This window comes from Panthera onca, chromosome E1, assembly GCF_046562875.1.
Source record: "Panthera onca isolate mPanOnc1 chromosome E1, mPanOnc1 haplotype 2, whole genome shotgun sequence".
Classification (NCBI taxonomy): domain Eukaryota; kingdom Metazoa; phylum Chordata; class Mammalia; order Carnivora; family Felidae; genus Panthera; species Panthera onca.
Genome location: NC_138352.1, coordinates 47,027,891 through 47,041,465, shown reverse-complemented (window position 1 = coordinate 47,041,465; position 13,575 = coordinate 47,027,891). Strand labels below are relative to the sequence as shown.

Below are 13,575 nucleotides of genomic sequence, written 5' to 3'. Positions count from 1 at the left end.
AAACAAAGGCTTAAGAAAGAGCTACATATAAATCACAGTGTTACTAAGGACTGCATCAGTCACTATGGTGGGTAGAGGTGGATTCCCATATTGGAGAGAAAAACCACTGCCAGAGGAAGTAATGATCAGATTAGAATGCTTACCTGGGAGCCCACTGATAATTCTAACAGAAAGAAAAATTGTATTAACTCAATATCCCAGAGAAAACAGAGAAGATGACCCACCAGTTTATGTTAACTCAAATCCAATTGGACCTGAGATTCCCCATGGTTTAGACTTCTTTCTGGCAGAGCTGACGCTTTAATGTGTGGCTACAGGGGCCAGAAAATGTGCTCCCTGTCTATGGTCTAAGTGACACCTCAGGTTCTTGTGACAGGGGCACTAATTAATTATCAAGACAATTTGAATCTCGCCTGAAATTGCCTCTAAGTCCTTTGGACAAATCTTATGATCTTTCTGTCTATATTACCCAAGTCACAAAATGAGTATAATAGTAATATCCCACGATAAATATCACTATGATACATATTCAGTTCAATTTGGTAAATATTTGTTGAACATGCAGATGGCAGGCACTGCAAGAGAGATACCGAGTTGAATAAGATATGGTCCCTGACTGTAAGGAGTTTAAAATCCAGTAGGATAGACGAGAAATGTGTATAAATACTATTTTTAAAATGAGTTAGGTGCCAAAAGAAAAGTACCAAAAAAAATCTTTTTTTGTCAACACAAAGAAGTAAAAATTTACTTATATTTTTGGGTATAAGAAAAGTTGCCATAGAAGATGTAACTGATACCCAAGCTGGGTCTGGAGGGACAGGTTGGACTACAGTAAGAGGCATTCAAAGCAAAAGTATAAACAGATAAGGCAGGAAGAATAGAAAAATGGTATTTTGGGAATGATGAGTAGTCGCTTGGTTGGGGCATAAATTGAGTGAAGGTAGTGAGAAAGTAGGCAAGAATGAAAGCAGCAATGAGATCAGATCACAGGGCTTTATTAAAGGCTATGGTAAGAAATTTGTACTTTATTCTGTAGGTAAGAGGGCCCTAGCCAAAGTCTTGGAGAAAGTAAGTTATAGGCCCTCATAGCTATTTAGGATAGATTCAAGGTGAGGAATAGTCCTTTGCAGTGGTATGGACATACTGGTTATTTCTTGTAAACACTCATTCTCATTGGCTATGCTCACTAGATAATTTGCATATCATTCCTGGATTTAAGGGGAAGACCAAAAGTAGGTAAATCAAATATGAAGCTATTACAATCATTTAGGAGAGAAATTCTGTGTCCTCTGTGTCCAACCTCCTAATCTGTAAAATAGGGAAGGTAATACTACCACTAGCACATAGTGTTACTGAGAGAATTCTAAAAGATAGCACATGTAAAGCACTGAGCACACTGCCTGCACATAGTAAGTACGCAGTAAACTATGTATTCATTTATTCATTAATAAGTAGGAAAAATGCTCTGATTTGGAATTTACTGAGAACTCAGGAAGACGATATTATAATACACTCGCAAAGTGGTGAGCAGACAAATCTTATTCTACTTCTCCCGCTCTGTAAATGAGATACCTTAGACGACCTCTCAGACTAAAGAAATAAACCTTTTAATAAATCACATGTTTCCTTAACCTGAGAACGTGGTGTTCAAAAATTCAAACATTTATAGCATTTATTTCATTTCCAGTAAACGTGGAACATCGATATGCGGAAGGGGCGGGAAAGGGAAGAATGAGGCATGAGAGTAGGAAAGACCGGCTTATCTTTTGAACCCAATATAATGGACATGGAGCAGAAGAAAACAATGACCAGAAATCAATAAGCATACATTTTTAGTCCTGAGTTCTACCTATAGGCCTTGGAGTAATGGACAATTTGTTTGCTCTCCTGGGCCCCAATTTTCTCGTATGTAAAATGAAAGATTTGGACTGAATGACTTTGAAGGGCCTGGTTGGCCCTAATATTTCATGACTTCTTTAACAACCATAAATATTTTTAGAGAAACACTTCTATAACCATGCCTTAGGTTCTGTTTCTGCTTTTATTCCACTTAAGCCTCCCTGAATCCAGTGTGTTCATCCAACAAGAAAGCTGACTTTTTTCAGTCTTTCTCAGTCTCAGACCCCTCAGGACTTCCTGGCTCCATTCTTACTCTTACTCCCACTCTTACTCCTTGCTCCATTCTTTTTCACCTAGCTTAGGGCTCCATTGCCTCTTTCTCTTTTCCCTTTCATCACACCATTAAGTGGGATGGATAAAGGCAGCCCCGGCCAGCAATTCTTCAAAATTGCAGCCCATTCTAGTCTCCCAAAGCAGGTAACTTGAGAGCCCCCTCTACATACTCTCCTTCCAGCCAGCCAGGTACACGTAGACTTGGATAAAAGCCAATTCCCAAAGGGTTCAAAAAATCACTTCTACGCCAGGGTAAACCCAGATCATCTCCTGTACCCAGGCCTTCAGTGGGCTGCTTTGCTCTATCCAACATAGATAACTTCACTGACTCGAGATAATGCAGTATCATCTCTCCCCTTATCTATGTTGCGTTTCTCAATCCGCTCTCCCACTCAGAATGAAAACCAGCTGCAGCCACTCACCCGCTGGCATTCACAGCTCAGCCCACCACACACCATAACCTGCAGAGGCAACCGCCAGCCACGAGAGCATTTGTATGATTCCAGATCTAAGACAGTGTTGAAGTCACTACACAAACCAAACACTGTAAAGAGCAAGGGAGTCTATGTAAATACGGTGAGGAAAAGAAGCCAAAGAGTGCAGCCAGAAAAGGGGAGGGCCTGGACCAGGGGAGGTGTAGAAACTCATAGATAAGGCATACAGGTTTTATAGACAGCACACACAGCAGAAATGTCACAGTGTAGAGACTTGGAGCTTGGCATATTTTGAGCTGCTAAAGCCTAAAGGGCAATTAGGCTATAATTTATACGCTGTAATGCTTCAAATGCTCCTAAGCTGTAATAGAAACACAGCTCATTAAATATAGCCAATCTATCATCCCCTCAAGCACCTTGTAACTGTGCTGTGAGAAAACCAATCACCTTTACATTTTAATAAAAATATTATCTTGCCTGAGCACAGAGAAAGGGTGTAATTTATGGGATGAAAACCAAAAATTTTAAAGGGCAGGGTGAGAAATGGATGCAGAACTTTTAACCAACAGACCTAGGGAGTTCATGGTCTTTCTTTTTAAAAATGTGTCAGCAAGTCTTTAGAAGCTGAATTTGGACCTTAAAATCAGGGGGATTATGTTGTCAGTTATTTTTAGATCAACAGTATAAGGTAAAATGGGTGAAAATTGTACTGCTTTTAGAGCTACTTAACTAAGTCTGCTAAACTCAGGCCACGGGCCTCCCTGTACAAATGTTTTAAATTTTTATTCAGTTAATACTTCTCCACTTCATCACCGAGAAAAAATAACAAATAAACATTGTTTATACAGACAATTTTAAAATCTATGTGCTAAATCTCACTATCCATCCTCAGCAATAAGGCTGAAATAATCTTATCCAAAGAGAGTAAGTGGATTATTAATAATTGTATTAGTTTCTTAGGGCTGCTGAGACAAATTACCACAAGCCAGGTGACTTAAAACAACAGAAACTTATTCTTTCACAGTTCTGGAGACTGGAAGTCTGAAATCAAGGTGCTGGTCAGGCCATAGTCCCTCTGGAGGCTCTAGGGAAGAACGTGTTCTCTGCTTCTGCCAGCTTCTGGTGGCTGCTGGCATTCCTTGACTTGTGGCCACATCACTTCAGTCTCTTGCTCTGTGGTCACACTGCCTCCTTCTCTTCTGTCTGCCAATCTCACTCTGCCTCACTCTTATAAGAATGTCTTTATGAGGACATTTGTCATTGAAATAGGGTCCAGCCCAATAATCCAAGATAAACTTCCTTCTCAAAATCCTTAACTGAATCACCCAGTTTGGCAGACAAGGTAATATTTACTCTTCTATCATAGAAGGCAATATTCACAAATTCCAGGGATTAGGACATGGGCATATCTTGGGGGAGGCCACATTCAGCTTCATACAATAATCATGATTGTCATTTTAACAACTTAAAACTTTACAACAATGTATACTTTATACAGTGCACTATCTACATTATCTTACTTAATACTCATAATAACTCTGTTGGGGGGTAGAGATGTAAAGAATTAGGTAACCATTCATTCATTCATTCACTCACTGAGCAATCACTGTTGAGTAGCTACTCTTTGCACAGCCAAAAACAAAAGACAGAAATGCACAGTTCCTGTCCTTAGAAGGCACTCTAAAAGCTGTCCACAGTCAGTAGTGCCTTTAAGATAACTTTGAGACAAGAGTGCTACATGAGGTAGGACCAGTAGAAGCCAGCTGAGAGCAACAATCCCAACAAGAAAATCTGTCCAAGTCTCCTCTAGGATTCCCACTTTGGTTTTACCTGCTGAACTTCAGTTCGCCCCCTTTACAATGCTCAATGCGTCCTCATGACCTGCCCACTGTTGACTCTCCTGCCCAACTCACTGCCTAACAAAGGCTCAACCAGATGCTTTCATTACCAGCCCTGAATACTCTGCCAAATCCAGAATAGAAAGCAATGGACAATGGCTCTTGACCACACTAGTTCACTCTAGCTTGCCTGTCACTCTGAACATGGCAGTCTATCACAGTTTCAGACTCTACTCTGTGTTGTGGATATTCTTAAAGACTATTCTTTAAGTACAAATTAATCTTTAAAACTTCTATAATCAGCCCTTAACCTTGCAGTATTCATACAATTAACATCTTCTAACTGGAAGTTGAGTGCCACCAATTTTCCAAATGCCCTTCAAAAATAAATCACAAAGTGTCAGAGCTAAAAGGGACCTTAGGCACCATCTAGTCCAACCTCCTCTTTTTACAGTTCAGTAAATGGTCCAGAAGTTAATGGCTTGCCAAAGGCACCCAAGTGAAATTAGACACAAAGCCTATCACAAGCTCCAGGGTCCCATGAAAAAAATGTATAACTAACATCCCCTCCTTGGAAAGTCAGAATAACCAGCAAGTTTATGGCCAGTGTCTATTAAGATCTGGGAGACTGTCATCCACAGAGGCAGACTTTTATTTACACTAATATGCTTCAGAAAAATGACAATTGTACTCTATAATGAAAATATTGTTGAAATTACTTTGGTAATTTTCTGATAACCCTGAAACCAAAATGGTAACAACATAGAATGGACTACCCTAAAAATGTAAGGATATTTTAACTACTTAGGAATAAGCTATTTAAACTGTTTTGTACTTCAGAAGCACTTATTTTATATGTATGGAAGTAATAAGTTTAATATATAAAGTTATTTCTTTTCTATTAAAATAGATCCAAGAATCTCTGCTTAGCAAAATATTCCAGTAATGCTGTGCTTTTCTATTTCGTATAGAAGAACTAAAATTGCATTTCTTTCTTCAAATATTCTGAAATTTAGACTTTATCATATCCCTTCCTCACAATACCCTAATGAGGAATATTTCATCTTAAGCTGAGAATTAATAACACTTCATATGTGTGAGAAATGTACTCTGCAGTACAAAGCACTTACAAATTCATCATTTCACCCAATCATCATAGCAGTCCTATGAGATATAAAAAAGATATGTAAAAGGTTTTGTCTACATTCACAAATAAGGCAACAGAGGCTGAAAGAGGCCTAGTGACTTGCCAAAGGTTATTACAGAGCTAAAAGTGGGGGTCCCAGCTGGAATTCAGATCTTCCACGACTTGCACCAGATGATATAGCCTGTCAGGTAAAAATATGCAAGGCACAAGAGATGATAAAGAACAGGATTTTCTGGCTTAGCAAACCTACGTTGAAAATATTTTACTCAAAACCAGTACTGTGGAAAATGTATCATCTTGGATTCTCAGGGAAACTTACTCTTTTTTCAAACCTGTTTGACAAACTTAAAGTCTTTTATAATTTCATTCCAAAGCAAATAGATGAAGTTTGGCGTGAAATGAGATGGATCATGGATGCTCTACAGTATGCAAGATACAAACAGCCAGTTTGTGGCTTACCCATCACGAAGCTGATAGACCCCTCAGATGGGCAGAACCTCAAGAAGATCAACTCTACATCCTCACATATCGACTGTCTTGCATCCCCATCCCCATCCCCAGAGATGCACAGAAGAAAGGCTGTGAGTGGTAAGCAATGAGATCTAAAGACCCATATTTCAGTCACCAGACTCTTGGTCCTATCTCCACTAATGAGGCTCTTTTATGGTGAGGCATTGGTCTCAGTAAGCAGGAGGAAACACTATATAGTGGTAAGAGTCTAAAAGCAGAGAGGGATCAAAATCAGAACAGTGGAGGGATAGGAAACTAGGGCAATAACCTGAGATTAAGTCCATCCAGCAGTGGAGAAGCTTTAGTCCAGTTCTAGCCTGAGTTTCCCAGATATAAAAGGACACAGAGCAGGGATAGGGCTTCAGAAATGCAGAACGGGGACTGATGTGGTGCCAAGTGTGGACCAAGTCAGCCAAGGGAATCTGACCAAAACCAAGTAAGGAAGGAGATAAGGCCCAGCCTCTAGTAAATAGACACTGGACAATAAAGAGGCAGGACGTAGGTCCCAGCCTGGAGAAAAGTTCGGGGCGAACTCACCCAGCATAGCACCAGTGTCCTGGGGTGGAAGATGGGAAAGAAAGAAATCTTGGATAAATAGAATCCTGACCCCTGGGGCGCCTGGGTGGCTCAGTCGGTTAAGCGTCCAACTTCAGCTCAGGTCATGATCTCATGGTTCCTGTGTTCAGGCCCTGCGTCGGGCTCTGTGTTGACAGCTCAGAGCCTGGAGCCTGCTTCAGATTCTGTGTCTCTCTGCCCATCCCCTGCTTGCGCTCTGTCTCTTTCTCTCTCAAAAATAAACAAAAAAAATTTTTTTAATAAAAATAAATAAAAAATAAAACATCCTGACCCTGAAGCCAAATAAGTAGGTTGGCCTCATCATGGATAAAACAAGCAGGAGACAACTTTCAGGCAGGCTGTACGAGATGCCTGGCACATCACCTCTACTCTTGGGAATGGAGTTTGGAGTTTACAAGGAAATGCTAAGAACAAAACATGGCTGGGTTAACAGAGAGTTCTACGAAATACCTCTGGCTTATAAATAGAAAGCATACTAATCAAAGGCAATATAATTCTTAGGATATGTTGAGACTAGTGCCACTTTCTAGTCAATTAAAATAATGGCAAAGTATCTTTCTTGATTCTATAGCTTATAAAAGCTCCCAATTCTGTAAGCTTTACAACAACAAGAATTAACATTTTTAACAAACAGTTCTGAAATATGGGCTTGTCCCATAGGGGGCAGCATGGTGTAGCTGAAACAGCTTGGGCTAAGAAATCAGAGACCTGGATTCAAATCCCAGACAATAAATTGTAGGTATCACATTTGATGTTATTACTCTTATTATAGAAAACTTTAGTGGGGATGTAAACCTTTTCTATAAATAAGCTTATGTATGCTCCTATATTTTAAAAACGTCAGTGTCCTAAAAATCAAAACTTGGCAAATGAAGAACTTGAGAGACAGCTAATTTACATTCCCAAAGGATTCTATGATTTACCCAATAATTTTTTAAAGAACTCTGTTAGATTTCCTCAAGTGAGTTTTGTAGATTTCCACTTAGCTGGACATACAAATAAAATGCCATCCCTGCCATAAGCTAGTTTAGTGGGGGAGACAGATACATTAACAAAATTTCATGGTAACTGCATATGCTATGATGAGGAAATGTATAGGGTGCTGTGAAGTCTATCGGATGTGTTAACCATAAACCGTAAGATCAAAGAGACCTTCCTGGAGGGGAGATGGGGTGACAAAATACTGAAGGATAAGCAGGAGTTGAGCCAAAAAAGAGGAAAGAGGAGAGCACTTATGGGCAAAGGAAGCAGAGTATGCAGCTGTATTGTAGTTCAGGGAACTGTGCGCAGTCTGGCTGAACTCAGGATCCAAGAACATTGTTTAGCCTTTTTATTTTCTCATTAAAAAAATACTTATTGGTTATCCACCAATAACTTCAGGTACTTCTTGTACTTCCAGTACTTCTTGAGGTAACAGGGAGGGATATAGTGATAAAGTAAAGTTTCCACTTCCACAGAGCTTACATTCTAGAAAAAAATGGTAATGAAAACGTAAACAAACAAGATAATTTCAGAAAGTGAAAAACTTCCAATATATAATGCAAAACAGGAATCAAGATGAGCGGGGGAGATGAGCAGGGAGAATGGAGAGTGTTGAATTCACTAAAATGATCAACAGAGACCTATCTGTGAAGATTACATTTGAAGCAACCACAGAAAAAGGAGCCAGTAATGCAAAGATCTGGAGTTGGAATATTCCAGGCAATAAAACAGCAATAGGCCCTGAAGTGGGTCAGGGATGAAAGAAAGCCAAAGTCACTGGAGCAGAACAAATAAAGGGGCTACTGGTGAGAGAGAAGGTAGAGAAAAAGGCAGGGGCCAGACCAGGCAGGGGCAAGATAAGAAGTTTGGATTTTATTCCACTTGTGATGGAAAGCCACTGGAAACTTTTAAGCAAGGATTGATGTGGTCTGAATTACTATTTAAAATCAAATCTGGCTTTTGTACGAAGAGACCATAGTGGGACAATATTGGAATCAAGATCAATTATAAAGCTAGCAACAGAGGGATACCAAGTTTTCTGGCTTGAATGTCTCTGGATATCATGATGCCATTTATGAAAAAAAAAAAGTTACGAGAAACAAGCTTGGGTAGTTGGGCATGTTGAATCTGAGTTAGTTTCAGGACATTCCACACAAAAAGAAACATGCAATAGAAAAGGATTATGGGATCTGGAGCTCAGGAAAGAGAAGTGGACTAATAACATGGATTTAAGAATTGTTGACATACGAATGATGTAGCTACAAAAATGCTTGGGATTCCCTAGACAGAGTAGTTAGAGTATGGAGAGGAGAGTCTGAAAGGATCCCCGTGGAAAGAACAGCAAGACTTTTTAAAGCAGGAAGAACCCATCAGAAGAAGATAAAACAACAACAACAAAAACCCAGAGAGTAGTGTCACAGAAACTAAAGCATGTCAAACAATAGTGAGAGCTTAAATAAAACTGAAAAGCTTCTATTGGGGTCGTTTATTTTATTTTCAACAAGGGAGTCATCCATAATCTGGAGATAGCAGTTTGTGAAAGGAAGGAGATATAAACTGAACAGAAGTAGATCAGGAAGTAAATGGGAGGTAAAGGAATGGGACCAGTAAGGATACACTCTTCAAAATCTTGGCTGTTGAAGAGAAGAGTGAGGGAGGGCAGTAGCTAGAGAGGTCTGGGGTTGAAAGCGCATTTTTAAAAGGCAGGATAGATATTCCCTCTGCTGTCCAACAATTTACATAAATCTGCAAACAGCTCTTCCATTCTACTTCCACCTTCATAGCCCTTACCTGCCCTCTGCTCACACAACTTTCCCAGAGTTTCATCTTCTCTTGGCCATGGGGTCCTAAGAAGGTCCCCCTTGGCTGTATGAGGGTGGCCTCTCCTGTGCCACAGAAGTGCCAAACTCTCATATTGGCCAGATGACAGGTTACACGCACTCTCTACTGGGAGGATCTGGCCAATTACATTTGGATTTTATTATTAATCTAAAATGTGAGTGATCATCATTCTGTTCCTTAAAATATAACTCTCTCTTGGGTCCATTTATTTCTCTGAAGCCAAGATTCCATGGGCTGTGAAACACAAAGACGTGGAGGGAAGCAAATGAAAAATGGAACCCAGTGACAAGCAAACAGTTGAGAGCTTGGAGAAGCATTTAGTGGTCAGATCCCCTCACAAAAGCAAAAGCATTTCAGAGCAATGAAATCTGCTCCTACATACTCTAGCCTCTGCACTAGTGTGGCTACTTTTATTTGGAAACCATTTACAAAGAGGAAAAAATCCAATTTAGAGAAACATCTCCAGTGGGTTGCTCAGAGAGCAAACTTTGCAATACAATTCCGTTCTGCGTGGGTAGGGTTCACCTAACTTCTGAGGAGCTGGCTGGAAATACAGAGCCTATCACAAACCTGCCAACCCAAGATTCTGTTTTAAGGCTGTGGAGCACCTTGGATTTGTTTGTGTATATCTGTGTGTGGGGGGGGGGGGGGGGCGGGGGGGGGGGGGAGTGGAACTCTTTAACTTCCCATTTCTGTGTGGTTTTCAAACACAAAGTAGAACTCCTCCGAGTCAATTAAAATTAAGCATCTCCCAAGGACCCAAGGGGGAAAGTTGGCTCCTAAGAAAGGCAACTCATGGCAGGGGGTGGAATGATTTGGTACATCACATGTGTATTTTCTCTCCCACTCCTTTTCTGTGGGTACAGTGGTCACAGGCAGCAGCAATTTTTTTTTCCGATACTGCTATTTCTCCTAGTGACACATGGGTGAGGCAACAGAGGGGAGGGGGGTGTTGTTTCCTTCAGATGCATTTGAAGATTATTCTGATCTTCCAATCTGGTAACCTTTTTCCAGATGATTTTAAGATCATTACAGTATAAACAGTTCAGAAAATCAGCAGGAATCTGAAGATGTTATTTCTCTTGGTAAATTAGAAGGTGAACAAATCCCCGAGGTTCTCCCCATTTATTTAAATTCTTCATTTATAAATTATTTAAATTCTACTCAAACACAGCGGAAACAGATTCAATGAAGCACACAAAAAAGTACAACTTTGGACACTGATACATTAAAAATGTGAAGATAGATTTTAGGGCAAATATTGCTTATTATTCCTTTCTTTCTGTCCTGCCATGCCCCCTGCCTTTAAGAGAAAGGCAATAGCTTTAAATCAATTATTCTTTCCTGAAATGTCATCTCTACATAACGCCCTCAAAATCCACATCAACTCTACTCTGCTGTTGTTGGCCTGAGCCACAGAGACCAGGAATTGCAACACCCATTACAATGGCAAAAAGGCCAAGCTTCCTAAGCCAGCACTAATACTATGGGCAGAACTTTCATCAAACAGCTCCTGGGTCAGTCAGAGGGGAAACACAAGGTTCTACCAATGCTAGCCTGCCCAGTGGGCCCTGTAAGGGAAATTGAGGAGCACAACCAGGTTTATTAAAATAACAACTGGGCAAGGTGCCTACAATGCTTAATGGAGCATATGGCCTGGATCTGGGGATGGAAGCTGCACTTTGCATTCTTTTCCAGGAAGGGAGGGAGTGGCAGTGGCCTAAGTCCCTGGAAACTCTCCTCAGTGCCCTGGCTGGCATCCTGGAGATTTTCCCAGCTTGTTCTGGGAGAGGTATCCCACTCTAAGCAATAGGTTCCACTAAGTCTTATAATAAATAATACAACCACCATGGAAGTCAAATATTTAGATTCCTACTAGAACAGTGTTTCCCAACTGTGGGTCCATGAAACGACAAGATAATATTTACCACTCCATACCCAAGCCTTTTTTCCCTCCCCTTGGGTTATGACAGTTACAACTAGCTCTTCTTTTAATTTATCGCCTATGTCTCTTGCTCCTAGGAGCTATGGTAAAGAAGTTAGTTATATCATTTACAAATTCACTGCTAAATCTAGGTCAGGAAATACAGTACTGAACTAGATCACCACCAACACAAGACACCATACAAGAGATTATTGTTCTCCTTTATTATCAACAGCATTCTCACAGCAAAGTCTTGAAGTTTATCTGATTACTGGTCTATATTTTAATGAGTCACCTCTTGATAACGTTTTCTAGTTATTTTCTCAGTATTTAAGGGTAGGAAGGCACTTAAAGTATTTCTAACAATCTAACTTAATCATCCTGGCACCTGTGAAGATACGCAATATAATACCACCATGCTGTAGAGGAAGAAAGGTTCAGAGGGGCTAAGTGATTTGCTCAAGATCAGATACACAGTCAAGGAGCAAGATAGGACTTCAGCCCAGGTTTGTCGGATTTTAAGACAGTTGTTCTTTCTGCTACAACTAGGCTGACCCTTAAGTCAAGCATCACCAAATATGAAACAAAATAATTTAGGTGACTATTTTCAGGAATTTCTATGGCAGATTATGTAAATTAGCTCTTTCCAGGCTGCTTTCAGTATTGTTTTTAAGAGGCAATCAAATCTCACAATTTATGCTCCCAGATTTCAATATTTATTTTAGTTTCAATCAACTCAACATAACTTATTTTACTGAAAGCTTTGTATGCAACAGAAATAGCACAAGAAGCGAATAATACAATGATAATTAAGTTGCAGCCTCGTTAGGAGATCCTCATGGCCTGCTCAAATGTCAATGCTAAGATTAGATGATCTAGAAAATACAGAAGATTCTGCATGCCCCTTTGCTTGACTCCTTCTTTGGTCCATTCCTTCACTGCCTGACTTCTTCAACATTTACTGAGCAGAAATAAATTAAGATATAGTGTATGCCTTCTGGAGTTCATAGTTCAATAATGGAGATAAACATGTAAATGAATAGTTTATAATAAACCTTGATAAATGCAGTAACAGAGATATAAATATAAAATGCCATAAGAGCCAAGAGAACGGAGCAACTAACTTTACCTGAAGAAATCAGCACAGGCTCTTCCTGGGAGTCTTAAAATATGATTCCCCATTGAAAATTAGAAGGTCAGACCTTTGAAGCACACCTTCATATACTCCTTAGTCCCCTGCAAACAATAAATGTTCACTATTTGTATGCTGAGAGGTCAAAGTATAAACTGCTCTTGCAGAGTGTTTTACCTGACTGTGGGCTGGAAAGGGAAAGAAAGTGCCACAAACTCCTCAGCAATTGCTTATAGTTACAGTCATATTTACTATCAGACTTCTGGTGGATTTAATGGTGGCCCTAAAATGATTATGTTCGTGTCCGAACCCCCATAACCTGTGAATGTGACCTTATTTGGAAAAAGGGTCTAGGTACAGATGTAATTAAGGATCTTGAGATCATCCTGGATTATCAGGGTGGGCCCTAAATCCCATGACAAGTGTCCTTACAAGAGACAGAAGAGAGTCTATATGAAGACAGAAGTAGATATGGGAGTGATGCCCCACAAAGAACACCAACAGCTGGAAATGGCAAGAAAGCACTCTTCCCTAGAGCCTCCAGAGGGAGGGAGTACAGCACAAATGACACCTTGATTTCAGACTTCTGGCTTCCAGGGCTGTGAGAGAATAAATTTCTGTTGTTTTAAGCCACCCAGTGTGTGGTGATTTGCTGTAGCAGCCCCAGGAAACTAATATAAAACTTAACATGTTTCTCTAACAGCAGCAATATCAAGAAGCTCTTACTAAAAGTTGAATTAACGTAACTCAGTGTGCGTCCCACACAAAGTAGATTAGGTAACGAGGTCCCGGCCCTCAGGAAGCTTCCATGGAAAGCCATGAAAATGCTACAGTGGGGGCACCTGAGTGGCTCAGTTGGTTAAGTGTCAGCACAGAGCCCACTTTCGATCCTCTGTCCCCTTCTCTGTCTGCCCCTTGCCCAGGCGCTCCCTCTCTCTGTCTCAAAAATAAACGTTAAAAAAAAAATGCTAAAGTGCATAGGAGCATGGCAGGCCTTTGGAGACAAATCTGCAGGCGAG

General features: G+C 40.3%; 1 protein-coding gene across 1 annotated transcript in view; it reads left to right on the top strand.

Moving 5' to 3' along the window:
* The window catches only part of ANKFN1 (ankyrin repeat and fibronectin type III domain containing 1), a 174,278-nt gene that overhangs the window by 153,127 nt on the left and 7,576 nt on the right, over positions 1 to 13,575 (top strand). The window contains exon 18 of the mRNA XM_060646482.3: positions 5,966 to 6,179. Within this exon, the coding sequence (XP_060502465.1) occupies positions 5,966 to 6,179 (214 nt within the window). The remainder of the gene's footprint in view (positions 1 to 5,965; positions 6,180 to 13,575) is intronic.